The 24,476-nt window shown below is 35.2% G+C and overlaps 1 protein-coding gene across 3 annotated transcripts in view; it reads left to right on the top strand.

The window, feature by feature from the left end:
• ERP44 (endoplasmic reticulum protein 44) overlaps positions 1-24,476 on the top strand; it is a 114,164-nt gene that overhangs the window by 27,454 nt on the left and 62,234 nt on the right. For all 3 annotated transcript variants that reach the window (XR_010136443.1, XR_010136442.1, XM_002820045.6), the window contains exons 2-4: positions 9,098-9,170; positions 11,503-11,542; positions 16,893-17,008. Coding sequence is in view for 1 of the 3 variants with exons in the window: in XM_002820045.6 (XP_002820091.2) it covers positions 9,098-9,170; positions 11,503-11,542; positions 16,893-17,008 (229 nt within the window). In the remaining 2 variants the exon portion in view is untranslated. The remainder of the gene's footprint in view (positions 1-9,097; positions 9,171-11,502; positions 11,543-16,892; positions 17,009-24,476) is intronic.

Raw genomic sequence — 24,476 nt, 5'->3', positions numbered from 1 at the left:
TCTGGAGACAGAGTTTCACTCTTGTTGCCCAGGCTAGGGTGCAATGGCGCGATCTTGGCTCACAGCAACCTCCGCCTCCCAGGTTCAAGTGATTCTTCTGCTTCAGCATCCCAAGTAGCTGGGATTAGAGGCATCCGCAACCACGCCCAGCTAATTTTTTGTATTTTTAGTAGAGACAGGGTTTCACCGTGTTGGCCAGGTTGCTCTCAAACTCCTGACCTCAAGTGATCCACCTGCCTCAGCCTCCCAAAGTGCTGGGATTACAGGCGTGAGCTACTGTGCCTGGCCAAAAAATACAGATGTTTAAAGTCAGTAGTGGATTAATACTTTGGATATATATAGTAATGGATTCATTAGGGGATTTGGTAATAAAAACATTTTTACCCAAGAATATGTACAGTACTCTACTTAAGAATAAGAAACTAGGAAGTCTGAGAGTGATTCTGGAACTAAGTGAATGTGGAAAATAAGTAAGCCAAGGTTTCACTGAAGACAGTTTTTCCTTAAAGGCCATTTACCCACCCAAAAACAGTCAGGGCCACATGTTTAGTAATGAAATAAAGGCATTCTTTGACATATAGGAAATATTTTCCTCATACTTTGGAGTGTAGAAATGTGTGTGTCAATAACAACAGCTAGTAAAAGGGCTAAAGAATGTTATATGTTAGCTGGATGTGGTGGCACATGCCTGTAGTCCCAGCTACTTGGGAGGCTGAGGTGGGAGGATTGCTAGAGCCCAGGAGGTGGAGGTCGCAGTGAGCCGAGATCATGCCACTGCATTCCAGCCCAGGTGACAGAGCAAGACCTTGTCTCAAAAAAAAAAAAAAAAAAAGTTATATAATTTAGGAGATACTACAATCTGTTGAGTATAAACTTCGAAAAAATGTTTAAAAGTTAAGTGAAAACATTGGTATTTCCAAACTTTAGTATACCAATACTATAGCTCACCTGCTGTAGTATATTGCCTGAGTTTCTGAGTTTCTGTCCTTGTCTCACTTCTTTGTTCCTCCTTTATCTCCCAAATACTTGACTCCTTGTACTTAACTCCTTGTCTCAGAGTCTACTTCTGTGGGGAGGCCAAATGAAGATAGGCTATCATTGTTTTCTGTAAAATTTCCTGTCATCCGAGATGGCAGCTTGCATCCTCATGGTGTCATTTTACAAAATGTTCCTCTATAGCCAATGTTTCTTATACACTAGTTTCTTGGGCTTGATTAGATTGAGATCATGTTCAAATTGGTTGTTGTTAAGAATATTTACAAGTGGTGCTTTCTGTTTCATATTGCATCCTATCAAGAAGCAGAATACTTGGTTGTCCCACTTTTAGTGATGTTAAAAGATGGTTCAGTAACAGTGTGGATACATTCATTCTGCACTAAAATTAATTCAAAGCTTCATGAAAACCCAGGCAAAAATGGAGTACTGACATACAAGTAATCTCATGGTTTAATGCCCAGCAGTTATCTTCTTTAGAGAATATATAATGACGTTGCAGGAATTATGGATGACTCTTAAATTAAAATATTTGAATGAGAGAACCTTATTTCTCTCTTTTATTTTTAATGTGAAAATGAAGTTTGTAAGATTAACGTAACCATGTACAAATTATGTTTTTCACAGTGTCTAGCATGTTGACACTGTGATGACTCAGTGAAATATTTGTGGAAGAAGTGAGTGAACAAAAGATGTATGTACCAACATGTATGTAGATTCTCTTAAGGTAACTTTCTCTCATCAAGTATCCTGGGTAAGAATTACAGTGCAGCACAAAGTAGAATGGTCACAATTCTCATCTTGACTTTTCTCCCAATTCCTGTGCTTTGTTAGTACTGCCATTGCTAGAAGTTTGAGTTTTAGAAGAGCAAAATGTGGTGATTTTAAGAGAATAATTTTTTCCCACACATTCAGAAGTTCACCCCCCAGCTCTGAAAAGCTTTTTATAACAAAAATATCCTCTTTGAAGGTCAGAGAAAAATACATTGTCTACTCCAGGTAAATTAGTTAATCTCATTTTTAAATACATTGAAGAACGAAACACAGGTAACATCAGTTTTTAATGGAAATTCATGCATGATCAAATAACTAAAATTCAAGAAAAAGTATGAATTGCAACAAATTTTGTTTCTTTTTATTTGTCCATGATTGTTTTTACTGGCAGAATTTGAGATTAAGGATTTGTATTATCTATATTTGAACTTTTTGGGGGTATGGAATTGGTTTTCTCAAACATTTCTGCACCATATTTTGACTAATTTAACGAAGAAGTCTTATAATTCTTCTAGTGTTTCTTTATAAATGCAGATTGGTTCTCACATGACCAAGATGGGTTGCACCGATGCTATAGGAAGGTTGTACTACTGAACAATTTAAGGGTTAAAGTGTCTTCCCAGTGTTATTCTATACTTAGTCCTATTTTTCCCCTCTCTTTGAACTTCTAGTTCATTATAATGCTTCTGGGAATGTGAATAGTGTGAGATGTGCCTTGATTGATACCCAACTTCAAGGCCCTTATAGTTCCTGTCAGCCTCAGCTTCTTTTCTCCAGGGACATTTCAACATCTCCTGCTCCTTGAAGCCAACTGGAAACCTTTATACTTCTCTTATCTGCCAGCTTAATGCGAAACTGAAAGCAAGAGTGGACTGATTGGAGTCAGAGAAGTGGCCCCCAGGGAGGAGAAGCAGCCTAGGTCTCAGGGCATTGGGACTTCAGATGGTAGGCTGACTTGTCAATCTAGATTAGAAATGGAAGATAACTGTTGCTTGGTACATTGCTTGTTTTTTGCTATAGGAGAGACATAGTTTGTAAAGAAAGGGCTCTGAGAATCTCCCAACAGAAAGGCAAGTCAATGAAAGATTTAGCAAAAATACACTGAGCTATTACAGCAGAATGCCTAGCAGATGTACTGCCAACTGAGAACAGTAATGCCACAGGGAAAGAAACATCCCTTATTGAAGCTTCTATTTTATGACAGTGATTTCATGCAGAAATATCTGTTTAAGCTATTTTTTTGAGCAGAAGACAGTATACTTTAAAAAATTAACATCTGTGTACATCTGATAGGTTACAGATTCATTCTACATTTTTCTAAAAGCACAACAATTTGCATGTCAATGCATTGTCACAGATGAGTCTTACTTGTACTTGTGTTCATATTTGAGGATCAAAAACATTGTACAGAGTTTAAAATGAATTTACACGCTTGCTCCTAGAGTAAAAAAAATTGCTTTCCAAAACAGTGTTCCTGAACTTTAGTGTGCATAGGAATCAACTGGGCGTCTTACTGAAGTGGAGCTTCTCATTCGGTGGGTCTGGAGCGGGGCCTAGTATTCTCTATTTCTCACAAGCTCCTAGGTGATACCAGTGTGGCAGTTTCAGAGACCACACTTTAAATATCAAGGTTTTAAGATATTGAGCTTTAAATAAACAAACTTACTAGAAATACTTCTTGTTTTCTAAACTCATTTACTAAGATATTCTAAGAAAACACTTGATGCCTAGCTAATACTTCTATGAATTAGAAATCTTATTAACAGAAGTAATGTTTAATAACCTCTTTTACCTGCAGTTTTATTAGCCTCTAGTCCTGAAAGTCTCAGATCATTTATTTTCATGACTGAATTAACAACCTTAAATTATAGCACCGTAGAAGAAGTGTTGAATTTTTATCCACTAATGTAATGTAACTCTTCTTCTGTTTTGTGGTAATTTATGGATGATTTGCTTTATTCCACTGCCCAGCTTTATTAGGGTATAATTGACAAAAATTGTGTATATTTATGATGTACAATGAGATATTTTGATATATGTATACATTGTTAAATGATTACGTGAAGCTAATTACCGTATCTGTCACCTCACATACTTATTTTTTTTGTTATGAGAATATTATAGACTCTCTTAGGGATTTTCAAGTATATAGTACAGTCACGCATGGCTTGATGATGGGGATATGTTCTGAGAAATGTGTCATTAGGCAATTTTGTTATTGTGCAAACGTCATAGAATGTGCTTATACAAACCTAGATGGTATAGCCTACTACACATCTGGGCTATATGGAATAGCCTATTACTCTTAGGCTACTTGTATAGTATGTTAATGTACTAAATATTGTAGGTAATTGTAATACAATGGTATTTGTGTATCTAAACGTAGAAAAGACACAGTAAAAATATAGTATAAAAGATAAAAAAGTTATACACATGTATAGGGCACTTAACATGAATGAAACTTGCAGGACTGGAAGTTGCTCTGGGTGAGTCAGTGAGTGATGAGTGAATGAGAAGGCCTAGGTTATTACTGTACATTACTGTAGCCTTTATAAACACAGTAAACTTAGGCAATATTAAATTTATTTTAAAATATCTTTTTTCTTTAATACTAAATTAACTAGCTTACTGTAACTTTTTAACTGTATAAACGTTTGACTCTTCTGTAATAATATGGAGGTTAAAATACCAACATGTTACATAGCTGTACAAAAGCATCTTTCTTTATAACCTCATTCTGTTTGCTTTTTTTATTAAAATATTTTTTTCTTTTTAGCTTTTTTGTTGAAAACCAAGACAAAAACACAAACATTAGCCTAGACCTACACGGGGTCAGGATTATCAAGACATCAAGCGGCTCCAGGAATTTTTCAGCTTCATTATAATCTTATGGGACCACTGTCATATATGTAGCCTCTCATTAACCAAAACATTTTTATGTAATATGACTGTATGTGCTGAAGTGTCTGGAAATCATACCAAAGAACAGCTGGGGGAACCAACTGTTAAGTAGTGATGTAGAGGGGTTTCTGCGATAGGTGGGAAGATCCTTTGTGAGATTCCTTCTAAGTCTGTGAATCATCACCAAGTGGTATGCTTTTTGCTATTATATAATTAAAACCAAATTATAGTATAGACTTTATTTTTATTTGATAACCTCAGTTTCCTCAAACATGTTAAAATGTGTGTTCGCAATTTCAATTTCTGGACCTTTTCCTCCTACTTCTCATATCCAATATTGTCTCTCTAAATTCTTAGTGTGTTAACATCGTCTACTTATTCATCCATCTAATCATTCATTTAGTACATATTTGAATGTTTCTTGTGTACAAACAGGGTACAGTGATCTGTGGGATACAAAATTGAATAAGGTGGTCTCTACTTTCAAGGTACTCCCAGTCTGTTGGAGGAAGTAAGACACCAGCGCAAATAACTAATTTAAGGATAGAATTAATTTGTTTCTTTAAGACAGAATAATATGTTAACACCCTATAGAAAGTGCTCTTGATGTTCAGAGTAGGGAGAGATATAAATTTTTAATAACCGTCTAATGAAAGAAAACATTCTTTCCTTGCTGAAGAAGCTCCTGCTATTGAAAGCTAGCCTTTCACTTTTATTAGTCTTTTAAATGAATTTGGGTATGGTATTTGCCATTTTACTGGTATGCCTTTTTATATGAGATCCCATCACTAGGCTGAAATGTTGTAATAGTTGGTACAGTAAATGCATGGAGGAGTTATCTAATGAATTATGAGAGATGATTAAAGATGCCACTCTGCTCTGCTTTCTTGGCAAGAAAATGAGCTAATAAACTGGAGAGAATGACCAAGTTGTAAAATACTTCCTAAGTTCATATCTGTATATTTGTATATGTTGTCTAAATATTTCATCATTAGAGACTATATTCTTCATGACTATTAAGATCTATGAAAATTTCCTTATAAGTTTTTATTTTGTTTTTAACGTAAATTTAAAAGTTTTATTCAAGTCTAAACTGAAAACAAAAATTAATGATCCCTATCAAAAGCTTTATGGTCTGGAGTCATACTTTATTTTACTTAAGCACTATAGCATTTGACACATGAAGATGTTTTCCCGGGAGGATCTTGTTGCTGCCCACGGCTGACAGGAAAAGAAACAATTTGTCCGACTAGTGGAGCTTACTAACAGTTCAAATAAACAACCTGTCTTTCCCTTCATACTGCATATTAATAGAAGTGTTAATGATAAGCTAACAGGAAACTGCCTCCTTTACACCCTACAGGGAGCAGAGATTACTGGGTCAGAGAGTTTTCTTGCTTTGGGCCCTCTTAACGAACACAACTGTTAGCAAAATACCAATCTTATCACTTGCATATTTATTAGCACATTATTTTTAAAGTAATAGTTATCTATTTAATACAGCCAAATTGATCATTGCCTCATTTTTGCCATTACTTAGCGTGTAAATGTTTTTGCCATGTAAGTATTTCAAGGTAAAATGCAATTTCCCTCTCTCTCTCTCTTTTTTTTTTTTTTTTTTTTTTTTTTTTTGAGACAGGGTCCTGTTCTGTCATCCAGGCTACAGTGCAGTGGCACAATCATAGCTCACTGCAAACTCGAACTTCCGGGTTCAAGTGATCCAGTGGCCTCAGCCTCCCCAGTAGCTAGGACTACAGGCATGTGCCACCATGCCTGGCTAATTTTTTAAGTTTTTTGTAGAGACAGGGTCTTGCTATGTTGCCTAGGCTGGTCTTGAACTTCTGGCCTCAAGGGGTCCTCCTGCCTTGGCCTCCCAAAGTGCTGGGATTATAGGCATGAGTCACTGTGCCCAGCTAGTAAAAAGCTATTAACTTTAGATTTTAAACATATATTCTCTCTACATATTTTGATAGATGATAATTAACTCTTCAAAAATATTTCAGAATAACCAGAAGAGTGGATTTGGAGTGTTCCCAACACAAATAAATGATAGATGTTTGAGTGATGGCTATCCCACTTACCCAGATTTGAGGTAGCACACACCATGCCGTATGCATTTGTGCCCTCAGTACCTAGTAGACACTGTAAATATTATTGAATTATTTAATGACGACTTTGATAATGCCAACTTCATTGTTCTATGATAATATTTTTCTACCTTCTTAAGTTTTTCTTTAGCACACAAGTGTAAAATCTTGCTATTACCAATATTATTGGGTTCCACAGTTATCTAGAACTGGTCAGATCCTTATGAAGGCAGGATCTGTTATTAAGACATTGATAATGTAGAGTAGAAAAGATTTCTTACCCATCTCTAGGTTCATATCTGAGACTCCTATAATAAAAGGTAGATTAACAAGAGAAAAGCATACAAATTTATTTAATATAAGTTTTACATGACATGGGAGCCTTCAGAAATTACAACCCAAAGAAGTGGGAAAAACTTTATTTTTATTCATAGGTTGATGAAAAGTGGACAGTTGTACAGACATACGACTGGACAAAGGGGGTATGATCTAATAGTAATAAACTGGGGGAACTGTTAGTTTAGATTCTTCTTGGTATCTCTGTGTCCGCAGAGATTGGGATATTCCTTTTCTCAGGGTCTAGAGGATACATCTCTTAGGGGGGTCTTAAGACCTACTTTAGAGTAATGTCAGAGAATTATTTTATGATCTGTTTTAGAATTATTTTATGACCTGTTTCTCCTCTTTAGGGGAGAAGGGCAGGAGAAGGTCAGGGAGACATTTTTGCTTCTGCTATTTCCTCAAATGCCAACATGCCGTATTTTGGAGTAATGTGTCCTAAACCCCATCAATAGTAACTAATGACTAGTGAGGGAAGTCTGATCTTTCCAGTTAATGTTTGAAGCACTGAAAATAATGAAATTAGTTTTATAAGTCAAATATTTGGAGATTTGCAATTATTTAGCCTACTTTTAGGAGAGTATAATTTATTGGTTGCTAACAGACATGATACTTATTGGCTACACTGTTATGGTAATTTAAAAATAAGACTTGGTGTTATCCTTAGGCCTTTCCTAAGAAAAGAATAAATCTATCTACCTATCTATCTATCTATCTATCTATATAGATTTTTTTTTTTTTTTTGAGACGGGGTCTTGCTCTGTTGCCCAGGCTGGAGTGCAGTGGCGCAATCTCAGCTCACTGCAACCTCCACCTCCTGGGTTCAAGTGATTCTCCTGCCTCAGCCTCCCGAGGAGCTGGGACTACGGGCACCTGCCACCATGCCTGGCTAATTTTTGTATTTTTAGTAGAGACAGGGTTTCACCATGTTGGCCAGGATGGTCGATCTCTTGACCTCGTGATCCGCCCACCTCGGCCTCTCAAAGTGCTGGGATTACAGGCATGAGCCACCATGCCTAGCCCAGAAATATTTTTAAAAATTAGTTGGGCTTTTGTATATACTAGCATCATTGTATCTCTTTATAGCATTTAGATTGAATCGTTGGTGAATTATAAAAGTTTTGAGTCTAAGTGCTGAAGTATTCAGGAAATGGGTGGGCAAAGGAATAGTCTTCAGCACTTTCATCAGAGCCTGACATTAGTTGTCATTCAGTAAAAAGTAATGAATTAGTGAATTTCCATACACAAACTCTATTTCAAACAAAAAACTCTCCAGGCAGCAAACACTAAGTCATTAAAGTTGGAAACTAAAAATAAAATACACTAAATTTTACTTTTTAAAATAAGTAAACATTTGCTAGTTTAGTTTAAAATTTTATATTTTCTTTGTTTTGCAGATGGGAGGCTAAGATTTTCTTTGATAAACTTGAACTTTGGATTTCAGGTTCATTAAAGTGCAAAAACATTCTTATTTTCTTTTTAATAGCCTCTCATGTAACACATTGTTATCACCAATAAGTGAAAATTATACCGGAAGGGCTTTTGGTTTACAACTTGCAAAAGTCTTTCTTGCATTCTTCATTATTTTCTTCTGTCTTAGAAACATGGCAGGATAGAATAAGCAGACTTAGCTTTGGTTTTTATATTTATACTTTAAACACTGATAATCTCACAAATTTTTTCTTGTGGTGCTATAAAGTTCTTGAAAGTGTTAATTTGAAAAGATATGTATATTCCCAGTTTTCCTAGTTCCTTAGAAGCTATTTTGTATATTTGCAAGTATAGAAAGTTTTATTTAACCAATTTCTAGGTTTGAGAAGCTATTATTTCTCCTATTTCATTTATCTAGTAAAAGATTAGACTAGATAATAAAGATTCAATTCAATTGATGTATAATTTTCTAAGGAACAAGTGGAATCACACATTTATTTTTAGACTTTCCGCTTTTACGTATTTGCCTTTTGTGGACACATTTATTAATTTCTCATTTTTTAAATTTTCAGGTAACTTGGGTTTTTACTCCTGTAACAACTGAAATAACAAGTCTTGATACAGAGAATATAGATGAAATTTTAAGTAAGTACCTCAATATTTTTAAAGTGTACTCTTTCTTCTCTATAGAGAGTTAGTTTATATACACACAAAAAACACAATAAAATCTCAATTAACTAGCACAGATGAAGAGCTGGCATTCTGATTATTTCCATGACTTTCTGAATTATCAAAGCACTTTTGGTTACTTTTAGTCTTTTTTATTTATTTAACTTGATATAGATACCATTCTTAACAATTCATGAAATGTTTTGATAAGCCTACTTAGAGACCAATAGTTCTCACTGTGCAGAACTAAATGTTAATGACCTTAGGACACAGCCTAGACTTTTTTTTCTTTTTTCCCTTTAATTAGATCACCTATTCTGATCTCTTTTATTGTTATTGGTCCAGTTAAGCTCAGTACTTTTTTTATTTTTTATTTTAGAGAAAGGGTCTTGCTTTGTCACCCAGACTGGAATGCAGTGGCATGATAATATTATAGCTCACTTCAGCCTTGACCTCCTGGGCTCAAGCAATCCTCTTTCCTCAACCTTCCAAGTTAGCTAGGACTACAGATGTGCTCCACTGCATGTAGCTAATTTTAAATTTTTCTTGTAGAGACATGGTCTTGCTATGTTGCCCGGGCTAGTCTTGAATTCCTGACCTCAAGCAGTCCTCTCATCTTGGCCTCCCAAAGTGCTGGGTTTACAGGCATGAGCCACCACACTTGGCCTAATAAGTTTTTTACTGAATGGTTTGTTTGCTGACAATGTGGTTGTGGATATAATTAACTTGAGAGAAACCGTTTCTTGTTTTCTAAAAATAGTAAAGGAAAGGTGAAGATGTGGTTGATAGAAAATCGTAACTTAGGAGCTTTAAGAAAATGTACAGTGTGCATAAATGATTTCTTTTTTTAATCCTCCATCTTATACATATAATAGAGGCAAAAGGAGTTACAACATTCATTGAGTGTAATATATTATGTTCCTGGACCTTTAAATGCTAAAAGTCTATTCCTGTCTTATGGAGTCTCTTTAGAGGAGTGGTTCCATAAACTTTAGCGTGTATCAGAATCACCTGGAACACTTATTAATATCTATACTGCTAGGAAACTGCTAGACCCCTACCTAAAGATTTGCATTTCTTAAGGATTTGCATTTCTGTGAGTTCCCAGGTGATGTTGGTGTTTCTGGTCCAGGAATCACAGTTCGTGAACCACTGCTTTAGAGCGAATAAGCAAGTATATAAAAAGTAACTTGAAGGTAAAAAGGGAAGAAAGGAATTGAAACTCACATGTCATTCTCACTTCTGTCATCTTTCAAATTCTAGAATATCTTTGTGTTTTATTTTCATGAGTGCTTGAGGACTTTAAGTTTCTCTGAATTAGGGATAGGCAAAAAGCACTACATCTTTCTCATGTCTTTACATCTTGATATGCAAATGATGCTGTTATTTTTGTAGGAGGGAATAACTGTTAAATGGATAGGAATTAAAAAATTGGCTTCTTGTGCAACACTATTAGTTGTAGATTACTTGTTGCAACTAGGTGGGATATGTGAGGTTTAGAAATAACTTAGTTATACAGGTCTTTTCTATGATGTGGGATTTTATTTGCAGAACTAATTCTCAGTTATTCATGAATATGGAAGATCAAAAAATAAAATATAGATCATTCCACTTTACTTTTTATGATAGTAGCTTACTTGCCTTATCTGGACTTTATTTCACATTTGCTTTAAATTCATTTAAGATGCAATGAAGGAAGCCCGGTGTGATGGCTCATGCCTGTAATCCCAGCACTATGGAAGGTTAAGGTGGGAGGTTGCTTGAGGCCAGGAGTTTGAGACCAGCCTGGGCAATATAACCAGATCCTGTATCTACAAAAAAATGCAAAAATTAGCCAGGTGTGGTGGTGTTTGCCTGTAGTCCTAGCTACTTGGGAGGGTGAAGTGGGAGGATCACGTCAACCCAGGAGTTTGAGGCTGCACTGGGTTTTGATCATGCCACTGCACTCTAGCCTGGGCAATAGTGAACTTAAAAGATTCAGTGAACTTATAAAGATAAAGCATACAGAGAAAAGATACAGTGAACTTATAAAGATACAGTGTACTTATAAAGATAACAGTGAACTTATAAAGTTCACTGTATAAAAGATACAGTGAACTTATAAAGATAAAGCATACAGAGAAAAGAGACAAAGTTTCCCATAAATTATATAAACTGTCCATGACTCTAGGTTTCTGAGTGAGAGATAATAGTTACTGTGTTTTTTTAAGTGGACCCTTATATTGGACAAAGATCATAATGAAACTGTATCTTTAATTATGTCAAAATTATTACAAATATCTTATTTGGTTTTGTCTTTCAATTTCAGACAATGCTGATGTTGCTTTAGTAAATTTTTATGCCGACTGGTAAGTAATCTTATTGTTTGGGTTTGGGTTTGTTTTTACTTGCTAAAGGTTAATTTTTCTTTGCTAGAAAGGCGAAGGGAAGGCTTTTTCTATTTCAAGACAGTATTCCATACATAAAGTCAATTAACTTTCATCCACAAAGGAAGTAGTTTAATTTGGTAAGGATTTCTGTTTTAAGAAAGAAAAAGAGCTGATTCTGTTATCTTATATCTTAAAACAAGTAGCGTATAACTCAAATATGACTCTCTCCACCCCCGACTCAAAGGGAACACATATTGCAATTCCGTATTTGTCCTGACTGTGGAAGGAGGGTAGTGTTTATAAGTCGTGATTTGGGTATGGCAAGTTTAGAAGGAAAAATAATGTTGACATTTTTAAATTTATACAATCTGCTGCCTCTTCTAGGATACCTTTACTCCTTCCCCTGGCTGAATCAGAGCCTGTCTTTTGTGTTTATATAGTACTCTATGTACCACTTTCTTTTTCTTACTAAATGTTTTGTCTTTTCTTGTTTGTGCCCTAGCAAACAAACTTTGAGGGCAGAGATAATGGCATACGCAGTATTCCCAGCATCTAGAACAACATGGTATATAGTAGATGTTACAGAATATGGCATGGAGATAGGAAGAAGGGAGATTTAGCTGGAAAGATTCTGAAACACAAGGGAGATTTAGCTGGAAAGATTCTGAAACACCGGCATAGTCTTTATCCCTAGACACTCTATCTTATCTGACCCTTTAAGGCTTACTACCTACTAGCTGTCACTACCATACTCCAGGCCACAGTCCTGTCATTTACTTAAAATTCATGCTACAGTCTCCTCATTTCTTTTCTGTGCCTCTAGTCTTACGTATTTCCATTCTGTTCTCTACAATGTAAGCCAGAGTTCTCTTTCTTACAGTGTAAATAAGGTTAGTTTATACCCCTTCTTAAAGCCCTTAAAATGTTTTCATTACCTTTGGGTTAAAGTTTAAATCCTTTACTTTGACCCAGAAGGCCCCTTATGAACTGGTCTGTTATTCCCTCTGTAGCTGTTATGTCTGGCCTCTCTCCATTTCCACATTCTGCTCCAGTTATACTAAGCTTCTTTCAATTTCTATAAAATTCTGTATTTCATCACTGGACTGTGAGGCATGATATTTCCCCTGCCTGGATGGGTCATTCTTCTGTTGCCCACTTCTTTACTTAGTTAAGTCCTGATCTTTCAACTCTTAGATTAGATGCCACTTTCTCCAGGTTATCTTCCTGGATCAATACACCTACCCCTGCTCTTGATTCTGATTAGGAGCCCTTCTGTTATTTCCCGTAACACCCATACTTACCCAATCATAACACTTGTAGGCTATAATCCTAGCTGGTAACTCTCTACTACATTGTTTGCTCTGTGAAAATACATACCATAGTTTTATTTTCAACTTTAATCCCCAAGCACTTTGCTTAATATGTGGCTGATAAGTACATAATATCTACTGAATGAATGTATATGTGGTATGGTTACTTAAAGAACTTGAGTAAAAAGTTGAAGATACACAGAGAAAATGCTATTTATAAAATATGTATCAAAGGTAGCATTTTTCAAAGTAAATTAGGGTTGTCAAGATGTATTAATAGCCACAAAATCTGGTAGAAGATTATGTAGTCCAATTCATTTTAAAATAAGAAAACTGAGATCCAGGGGATTGAAGTACTTTCCCAATGTTACCCGACTAGATGATGTCTGAAGAAAAACTAGAACGACTTTCACCTGACTGAGAGATTGTGTGTGTTGCAAGAAAGAGTAATAGAATGTGCTGCTGATCTTTTGAAAAAACTGAATTGGAAACATGGACTGAGTTATTTGGGAAAACATTACCTAAAGAATACCTTAAGTTGTTAATGAATTAATTCTTTTATACAGCTGAAAAAGCTTGGGTAATTGGCTGTAAGACATAGACTTAATACTATGTGGCCTCAAAGTCTAGATTCTGAGTTCATTCTGCAAGTTATGGATGTGGCACTGTTTAATAATTCTGTAATAGAGGTGCTTAAAAATACTGCAGCTCCTCGAGTAATACTGTAGTAGGTGGTTAATAATGCTGTTTTGTGCCAGACTATTTTTAAAAAATTACCTAATATTTATGGGTACATAGTAGGTATATATATTTATGGGGCACATGAGCTATTTTGATAGAGGTGTACAAAGTAGGATAATCACATGGCCGGGCACGGTGGCTCATGCCTGTAATCGCAGCACTTTGGAAGGCCGAGGCGGGCAGGTCACCTGAGGTCAGGAGTTCAAGACTAGCCTGACAAACATGGTGAAACCCGTCTTTACTAAAAATACAAAAAATTAGCCGGACGTGGCGGGCACCTGTAATCCCAGCTACTTGGGAGACTGAGGCAGGAGAATTGCTTGAAGCCAGGAGGCAGAGGTTGCAGTGAGCTGAGATCACACTGTTGCACTCCAACCTTAGTGACAGAGCGAAACTCTGTCTCAAACAAAAACAAAAACAAACAAAAAAAACACATCAGGGTAAATGGAGTATTCGTCACTTCAAGGATTCATCATTTATGTTACAAACATTCCAGTTTTACTCTTTTAGTTATTTAAAAATGTACAATACATTTCTGTTTACTGTAGTCATCCTACTAGATCTTATTCATTCTGACTATATTTTTGTCCCCATTAACCATCCCCATCCAGACTCTTTACATAGGTTTTTTTTAATGCTCAGAACTACTCTGCAGGTAGGTATTATAATTTCCTTTTAGCTTGAGGAATTGAGGCTCAGAAAGGTCATATGGCTAGTAAGTGGTGGAACTGGGATTTAAATTCAGGTATGCCTAACCACAAAGCTTATTTTTTTCTCTAACTAGATCATATTAGTAAGTGCCCTCAAAATGTCTCTGCAAAGACTTATCTATTTGGTAGATTTGTTAAGGATTGATTTAAGCACTAGATTGAAGATTAGGTTTAGATGACCCTTAGGCCCTTTTAATAGATCCATTGCTTTTGTGATGTTCCTTTTATAAATGTAACATTTCCATGTGTATGGATACACATGTATGAAGGTACAGTAATAATGGAATTGAACTTTTATTTCATTTTCCCTTTTCATCTTTTAGTACAGGTTGAGTATCCCTTATCTGAAATACTTGAGACCAGAAGTGTTTCAGTTTTTGGATTTTTTCAGATTTGGTAATATTTGCCTTATACTTACTGGTTCAACATCCCTAACCCCAAAAATATGAAATCCAGAATGCTTCAATGTGCATTTCCTTTGAGCATCTTGTCAGTGCTCAAACAGTTTTAGATTTTGAAGCATTTTGAATTTTCAGATTAGGGACATTCAGCCTGTATTAAGACAGGTCCTATTTTAAACATGAACCATGCTTAAACACTTAATGAGTGGCAAACTGGACAATCTAAAGAAGCCCTTGATGTGTTTTTTTACGTTGCCCTTAAGCCATAAAGAGGCTTGCCTGCTCTTTCTTCACTAGATCAGATCTAAATTTTTCAAGAAACCATTAATCAGCCCCTACTCCTTGCCTCCCTTGCCCTCCAGCTACCTTATTTTCAGCAAACTGTAAGAACGCACAAACCTGCGGTCCTAGCCGCTCCAATTCCTCCATTCTTTCAATTTATTCATTTAATACATATATTGAATGTTTATTAGAATACATAGTCAAATAAGACACGGTCCGTGATGTCCACAGACCCCATCCTCTTATCCCTGATGGGAGAGATTTAAGAAAGCTAAAAGAGGAAAGAGCCACTTGAAAGCAAGAGATTGAAGATACAGATGTGTCTCCTTGATATATTCTAGGACATCTCCTTAGGAAGTCAGGTGAGTGGGCTAGAAGAGATATATATATACAAGAAGAAATAGGGAGGAAGTATAATGTTTGCATCCTTTCACAGGCTTTCCAATATTTTTATTGTATTAAAGCTAATATGTATGAACTAATTACATGTGGATTAAACTGTTCACTGACATCATTTAAGTAAATTTGGTGGAAAAGGGCTCCGGAAGCAAGAGTAGCAATTGTAGTTTGTTTACATATCCTTAATACTTCTTCCGTAAGAGAATGGCCATTCTAACTCAGCTGGTTGCTAATTCTGATTCTTCCCCTTCTTATTGGGTCCCTTTAATTACCTAGAACATAGTCATCCATGACATAATGATGTTTAGGTCAATGACAGAAGTCCCATATATAATACCGTATTTTTACTGTACCTTTTCTGTGTTTAGATATGTTTAGATACACAACTGCTATTGTGTTACAGTTGCCTACAGTATTTAGTATATTAACATGTGGTACAGGTTTGTAGCCTAGGAGCAGTAGGAGGCTGCATATCCTATAGTGTAGGTGCATACTAGGCTATACCGTCTAGGTTTGTGTAAGTATACTTTATGATGTTTGCACAATGAAGAAATCGCCTAATGGTGTATTTCTCAGTGTATCCCTGTCGTTAAACACCACATGACTGTATTTGTGAAATGTTTGGCTTGATTAAGGGACAGTTAGAAGTAACAAGTTTGTAGAATATTGTGGGGTTTGTGCCTTGTGTTTAAAGTAAAAGAAAAAAGAAAATATAGACAGGAAGTTTTGGTTAGGAATTTAAGATATTTGCTTCTGGACTTACTGTATTTAGTATGTTTACAGATATAAAAGCCCATTTTATCAAGGGGTAAATTTTGAGGGGAAATAGTTAATTATATACCATATATTCTTTTACTATAACTTATTTATTTAGTATGCTAACTTGCCTGTGAGATTTGATAGAACTAGTCAGGTGGAGAGGTCTAATATTTGCAATACAGTTAAAATATTTTACATAATAGTCTAAAATTTTATTATTTTGAGGTGGGAGGATTACTTGAGCCCTGGAGGTGGAGGATGCAGTGAGCTCAGATTGTGCCCCTGCCCTCCAACTTGGGCAACAGAATGAGACCCTGTCTCAAAAAAAATTAAAAATAAATAAAATAGAGAAAGCTAATTTCTTTCATAAATGTTCAAGCCTCAGTAGTTACAAATCCTAATAGTACTTCTTAGAGGGCTTATTTCAGACTTGTTTTATGACCTCTGCAAGAGATCCTTAGCTGTGTGTTCCATAATACTGGCAATTGTCTTAAGATGAATAAAACCAAAATCTATTTATACATTCTTAGAATTGGTATACAGTCTTTGAATTCAAAATTGTCTTCATCTCCATTGAATGACGTCAGGGTCCATGATTAAATTAAGTGTGTGCTTATCTCGCAGAGTCATTTATTGTGCCTATATCAAATGTCATTGGGCAATAACGGAAATAAGATTTTATTACTTCTGCTTTTCATTTCTAATTGGCATCTTTCTCTGTATATAGGTGTCGTTTCAGTCAGATGTTGCATCCAATTTTTGAGGAAGCTTCCGATGTCATTAAGGAAGAATTTCCAAATGAAAATCAAGTAGTGTTTGCCAGAGTTGATTGTGATCAGCACTGTAAGTACCTCAATAGGAAGTCTAGAAGAAACTGTCCCATCCCAAACACAGGCACACATACACATTTTTTCTTTTCTTTTTTTTTAAATGCTCTGCTTTTAAGTGGAGAACAAACCGAAAATGTTCTAGTGACCTTGGTTAAATTGTTACTATTTAATTTTTATGTACTTAGAACACTACTTTCTATTTTGCTTGTGTGAAGATTTTTTTGTTGTTATTTTAAAAATTACAATAGATCAAGCATAGGGAACAAAACTAGCAGTGTTTTCTACCAAAGCAGATACCAAAATCAGTAAATAAGATTGAAATGTAGTATTAGAAGAAAAAATGGATTTCTGTTAGTTTTAGAATCATGTGAAAATACCATTTATAGTCATTTCAAATAAGATAGTCTCAGATTTTTGTGTGTTTCTGTTTTTGAAAAGATTCTGTTTTGAAAAGATTCTGGTTTAGACTATTTTTGAGGTCTAATTAGCTGTAGCAACTGATTATAATTGTTAAGAGTATTAAGAAACTTAGCTTAGGCTCTTAAAATCCAACCTCTTGCATTTTGCTTGTCCTGGTGGAGCATTCTCTATAAAATCCTCATGGTTTTTCGTATACATGACGGATTTGTCTAACTTGAACTAGTGATCTTGCTAGTGGTGTTTCCTCCTGTGTGTTCCCATTATACTTGAACTTTCCTCTCTCATCGTGCTAAACTCATTGTATTTGGTAGTTCTGGTTCATTGTGTCTTAGTTGTCTTATCAGCTGCATTGTCTGTTCATCAAGGCAGGAATTTTTTTTTCTTTCTTTTTTTAATGCTCACTTTTAAGAGGAGACCAAACCACTTATTAATCTCTGTGTCTCAAGCATCTGACAGTTTCTGGGAGACAGAGAGTGCTCACAAAAAGCTATTGCATTGAGTTATTGGTAAGTTGGTGTGAATACAGAACTGTCTCTCATTCTTCAAGTTTTCTATTTTTTTATACTTAACCTACTGATTAAAATTAGTATGTGTGTACACACACCTAACTTTTCATTTTACTGATGAGGAAATGGATATGAAGTGGCTTAATCAATGTTACGTAGCTCAGTGTCTGGTCAAGCCCGAATTTGGATCCTGATCTTCTGACCAAATGCCTTCATTTGCTCTTTTCTGTTGAAACATTTTGGGGAGTTATTGGTATAGCTTTGTGCTAGGCAGCAACGCATTTTCCAACAGTAAATCATTTCACAGTCTTCTAAGCCCCACCCCATATTTCTGTCTGCTGAAATTCATAACTAGATAGGGTGAAGGGAGCAATAAAAGTTGTCAGTACAGGCATGGGCTACATTTTCACACTGCTTTCCAGATCTTTTCTCCGACCTTTCGCTGACAGAGAACGTGATGTTTTTGGTGTGGGTTCTCATTTCAAATCTTTCTATTCTTTATGTATTTAATTAGATGTTACAGTGCAGATAAGAGTTCCTACATTTACTGAATTTGAACCATAAAATTGGAAATTATGCTCTAAAGCTTACATTCATTGGGAAGAAAATTTAATACTTATATCCTTGAACCATAAATATCATTTATTCCATCTTTTAAACATAACTTTTGAAGAAAATCTGACATCATTGCTAGTAAGCTTTCTTTTTATGGGAGCAAATAGCACAGTTCAGATGCTTTTCAATCCACCAGCAAGTTATCTGAGGTATTATGCATATTATGAGGTATTATGCATCTCTCTGAATATTTTTTCTCTTCTATGTAATTCTTTTAAAGAAATGATTGTTATGAAACCCTTATTGATTAATGTATTTACATTTTCCATAGTCTCTTTAGAGACTGTAAGACAAACTGTAGTTTTGTTAACCTCTTATGTGCCAATTAGATTGTAGAGGTTTTGGACTGGAAGAACCTTCAGAATTCTGTGTTCTAAAGAGAAATGCCTTTTAGGCAGATTATTCTGTGGTCGAATTTTTTTTTTTCCTAACCATTTAAACAACTTTAATTTATATATTCATATACGTATCAGTGCTTTGAAAAATAGATTGTTCAATCCTAAAGCAGTTTTTAAAAGAGATTTATTGAGGTATAATTGGCATATAATACATTATACAAATTTAAATTTTATAATTTTATAGGTTTTGATACATGTATGTATCCATGAAACCATCACCACAATCAAGATATTGAGCATAGCTGTCATCCCCCAAAATTTTCCTTGTGCCCCTTTGTGGTCCCTGTCTGTCCGTTCTATACCTCACCTTCATCATCCTTAAGGACCATCTACTTTCCGTCACTGGAGATTAGTTTGCATTTTCTATAATTTTATATAAGTGAATCATACAGTATGAGGTTTTTTTTGGTCTGGGTTTTTTTTTTTTGGACTTAGTATGTTTATTTTGAGATTGTTTCATGTTGCATATATTATTTCTTATTATTTAGTGGCATTCTATTGTGTGGCTATATACCACAATTTGTTTATCTCTTCACTTCCTGACAGACATTTGGGTTGTTTCAACTTGCTGGCTATTAAAAATAAAGCTGTTATGAACATTCAGATATAAATCTTTATACAAATAAAGATTACAAATAAAGCTATTATGAACATTCAGATATAAATCTTTATACATATGTTTTCATTTTTCCTTAGCAAATACCTAGATGTGAAATGCTAGGTCATATGGTAGGTCCGTGTTTAACTTTTTAAGAAACTGCCAAACTATTTTCCAAAGTATTTGTTCTATTTTATATATCCACTAATAGTACATGAGAGTTCCAGTTGTTCCATATTCCTGTCAAAACTTGGAGTGGATAGTCTATTTAATTTTACATATTCCAATATGTGTGAAGTGGTGTCTCCTTGTGGTTTAATTTGTATTTTTCTAATAATTAATGATGTTGAGAATATTCTCACATGTTTATATACATTCATGTATCTGTGATGATGTGTCTGTTCAAATATTACACATTTTTTATTGGATTGTTTATTTTCTTACTGAAATTTGTTTATTTATTTATTTGCAACAGGGTCTCACTGTCTCGCCCAGGCTGTAGTGCAGTGGCGCAATCTCGGCTCACTGCAGCCTCGACCTTCCAGGCCCCAGTGACCTTTCCACCACAGCCTCCCAAGTAGCATGTGCCACCACACCCAGCTAATTAAAAAAAATTTTTTTAGAGACAGATCTCCTTATGTTGCCCAGGCTGGTCTCAAACTCCTGGGCTAAAGTGATTGTTCGGCCTCGGCTTCTGAAAGTGCTGGGATTACAAGCATGAGCCACTGTGCCCTGCCCTCTTACTGAGTTTTGAGAGTTCTTTATATATTGTGAATACAAGTCTTTTTTCACATATGTAATTTGCAAATATTTTCTCCCATTCTCCCCTTGTATTTTAAAAAAAAAATTGTAACATACACATAAAATTACTATCTTACCATTTTAAATTGTACAATTTAATACTGTTAAATGTATTCACATTGTTGTGCAACCAGTCTCCAGTTCTTCATCTTGCAAAACTGAAGCTCTACACCCGTTAAACAACAGCTTCCCATTGCCCATTCTCCCCAGCCCCTGGCAACCACTTTTCTACCTTCTTTTTCTACAAATGCGATTACTCTGGGTACTCCACATAAGTGGAATCATACAGTATCTGTCTTTTTGTGACTGGCATATTTCACTTAGCATAATGTCCGCAAGGCTCATTTGTATTGTAGCATGCATCAGAATTTCCCTACTTTTTAAGGCTGAATAATATTTCATGGTATGTATATACCACGATTTGTTTATCATCCATCAAGAACACAGGTTGATTCTGCCCCTTGGCTATTGTGAATAATGGTGCTATGAACATGAGTGTACTAATACCTCTTTGAGACCTTTAAAGAAAGTTCCCAGTTTTTTTTTTTTAATATATATCCAGCAGTGGAATTGCTAGATCATATGGTAGTTTTTAATTTTTTGAAGAAACATCATACCATCTTTCATAGCAGCTGTATCATTTTACATTTTCATTAGGAGTACCTAAGGGTTGCAGTTTCTCCACACTCTCACCTGCACTTCTTATTTTCTCTTTGTTGTTGTTTTTATTTTTTTTAATTTTATTATTATTATACTTTAAGTTTTAGGGTATATGTGCACAATGTGCAGGTTTGTTACATACGTATACATGTGCCATGTTGGTGTGCTGCACCCATTAACTCGTCATTTAGCATTAGGTGTATCTCCTAATGCTATCCCTTCCCCCCCGCCCACCCAACTCCTGGGCTCAAGGGATCCTCCCATCCAGCCTCCTGAGTAGCTGGGACTACGGTGTGTGTGACCCTGTGGGCTCTATTTTCTGTTTTTGTTTGTTTGTTTGTTTGTTTATAGCAGCCATACTAATGGGTGTGAGATAGTATCTCATTGTGGTGTTGGTTTGCATTTCCCTAATAATTAGTGATGTTCAGTATTTTTTCACATGCTTATTGGTCATTTGTATATCTTCCTTGGAGAAATATTTGTTCAACTCCTTTGCCCATTTTAAAATCAGGTTATTTGGTTTTTTGTTGTTGATGTTGAGTTGTAGGAGTTCTTTGTATATTCTGGATATTCACCCCTCATATATATGATTTGCAAATAAATTCTCCTGTTCTGTAGGTTGCCTTTTCACTCTGTTGATTGTGTTCTTTGAGTCATAGAAATGTTTAATGGTAATGTAGTCTATCTTATGTATTTTTACATTGGTTGACTGTGCTGTAGGTGTTATATCCAAGAAATAATTGCAATCTAATGTCATGAAGCTTTACTCTCCTATGTTTTCTTCTAAGAGTTTTAGAGTGTTTAGAGAGTTTAAGAGTGTTAGGTCTTATATTCAGGTCTTTCATTTATTTTGAGTTAATTTTTGTGTATGGAACAAGGTAAGGGCCCAACTTTATTATTTTGCATGTGTACTTCTAGGTTTTCCAGCATCATTTATTGAAGAGACTGTTCTTTCCCCATTGAATGGTCTTGGCGTCCTCATCAAAAATCATTTTACTATATATTTGAGGGGTTATTTCTGGACTCTGTAGTCAGTACCATGGTCTGTATGTCTGTTTTATGCCAGTTCCACACTTTTTGATTACTGTAGTCTTGCAGTATGTTTTGAAATCAGGAAGTATGAGACCTCCAACTTGAAGAGTGTCTTTTGAAGAGCAGATGTTCTTAATGTTGGTGAAGTCTTACTATCAGTTTTTAAAATGGATTATAGTTTTGATGTTGTATCTAAGAAGTCTTTGCCTCACACAGGATCACAAAGATTTTTCTGCTATGTTTTCTTTTATAAATGTGGTAGTGTGAAGGTTTATACTTATGTCTGTGATCCATTTGGAATTAATTTTTACATGTGGCATAGTGTATGAATTGGAGTTCAATTGTTTGCAGGTAGTTCTGGCATTATTTGTTGAAAAGACTATCCTTTCTTCACTGTCATTGCATCTTTGCTGAAATAAACTGATACTGTATGTGTGGGTCTATTTCTGTTCTCTCTCTTCTATACTGTTGATCTGTTTGTGCTTACACCAGTACTTTGTAGATTACTATAGCTTATAAAGAGTTTTGAAGTCTGGTCAGGTAAAGCTTCCAACTTTGTACTTTTTTTTCAGGGTTGTTGGCAGTTCTGGTTGATTTAGATTTCTATTTAACTTTTAGAATCAGCTTGTTAATTTTTAATGACAACATAAAAGGTGACTGGGATTTTAACTGGGGTTACTTTGAATCCTCAGGGCAATTTGTGGGAAATTGTTATTTTAATGATACTGAGTCTTCGAATCCATGAAGATTGTATATCTCTCCATTTATTTAGGCATTTTCAGTTTCTTCCAGCAATGCTTTGTGGTTTTTCAGCCTACATGTCTTGGATAGCTTTATCAGATTTATTCCTAAGTATTTCTTATTTTTTTCATGCTATTGTAAATGATACTTTAAGAATAAACTTTAGTTCTGGAATAATTGTAGATTATATGTAGATTATAGTTGCAAAAATAATACAGAGAATTCCCTTATATTCCTTACCTATTTTGCCCTAACATCAACATCTTATATTACTATGGCACATTTGGATTTTATTTGGATTTTATCCCTCTTCCACTTATATCATTTTGTTGTTGTTGTTCTAGAGTATCACTTTTAGGCATAATGTCTTCCTGGTTACCTTTGGTCTATTTGTTTCTCAGTCTTCATTTTTTACAACCTTGACAGTTTTGAGTAATATTCTTTAAGAATTTTGTAGAATGTCCTTCATTTGGGGCTTGCCTGGTATTTTTTTTTCTCATGTTTTGGACATCTTTTGTGAGATCTCTCAGTAAGTATTTCTTATTTTGGGGTGCTGTTATAAATGGCATTGATTGTTAAATTTTAATTTTTAGTTTTTTTGTTGCTAGTTTATAGAAATAAGATTGATTTTTTTATATTGACCCTATATACTAAAATTTATTTATTAGCTCCAATAAGTTTTATAAATAGAGTCCGTAGGATTTTCTACTTAGACAATTAGGTTTTTTTGAAAATTAAAAACTTTACTTCTTGTGGTCTGTATTTCCTTACAGTATTCTTTCCAACCAAGTGTACCTACTTGTTGCTTTAGGATTAGTTTCTGTTAGGCAGAAGATCTGTAAGAAGCTTCCTAGCAAGGACAGAAAGTAGCCTTAGAATCAAGATATCATCATGCCCACATATGTCTTGTTTGTATCAATCACCTGTCTGGTATTATGTTAGCCTACTCTGTCCTGCCCTTGAGTACTTCAGTCTGTCTGCCTTGCTTCCAACTCACTGCTTCACTGAGACCTTTTATCCAAAGTCACAGTATTATTTCTTGGAAAAGTTCCTGTAAAAAGTTTCTAGTCAAATTGCCTGGGAAAAAACCCTACTACTTATTGAGTGCTTACTTGATTTTAGACATGTTCTTTTGGATATTTTAGTTATCTTTACCACGACTCATTACACCTCTAGTTAAGTAGTAGTATTCATTTAACAACAAAAAAATTTATGCCTACCTTATGTAATGCTATGTGGAAGGTTCTATAGCTACAGCAATGAACCAAACACACCCAGAAAGGCAAGAGAGTAGAATACACAATCGCATATTGTGATATCTATTCTGACGGGAAGGTATTTAATGCTACAAAATGATGAGTCTGACTTAGTCTGCAGGGATAGGGAAGACGTTTTCGAGGAAATGATTAAAAAAAGTGAAGGAAGAGTAGGAATTTTCAAGTGAAATAGGGGAAGAAGAGTGTTTTAGACGGAAGTAGCAGTAGATGTGAAGTTTCTGAGGTAGGAAAGAGCACTGACCTTTCAGAGAGTTGGACTGTGTTACCATTTTACTGATGAAGAGGCTGAAAGATACAGAGAGGCTAAGTTATTTCCCAAGGTTGCAAAGTAAATGGAGGGAGCCATTTATGGCTTTTATCAGTTAACTATGCTATTTGAAAGTGAAAATAAGGTAATTTAAATTGAATTCCCCATAGAAATGGAGAATTCGCC

The sequence above is a fragment of the Pongo abelii genome, chromosome 13, assembly GCF_028885655.2.
Source record: "Pongo abelii isolate AG06213 chromosome 13, NHGRI_mPonAbe1-v2.0_pri, whole genome shotgun sequence".
Taxonomy (NCBI): domain Eukaryota; kingdom Metazoa; phylum Chordata; class Mammalia; order Primates; family Hominidae; genus Pongo; species Pongo abelii.
This window is presented reverse-complemented; position numbering and strand designations above follow the sequence as displayed.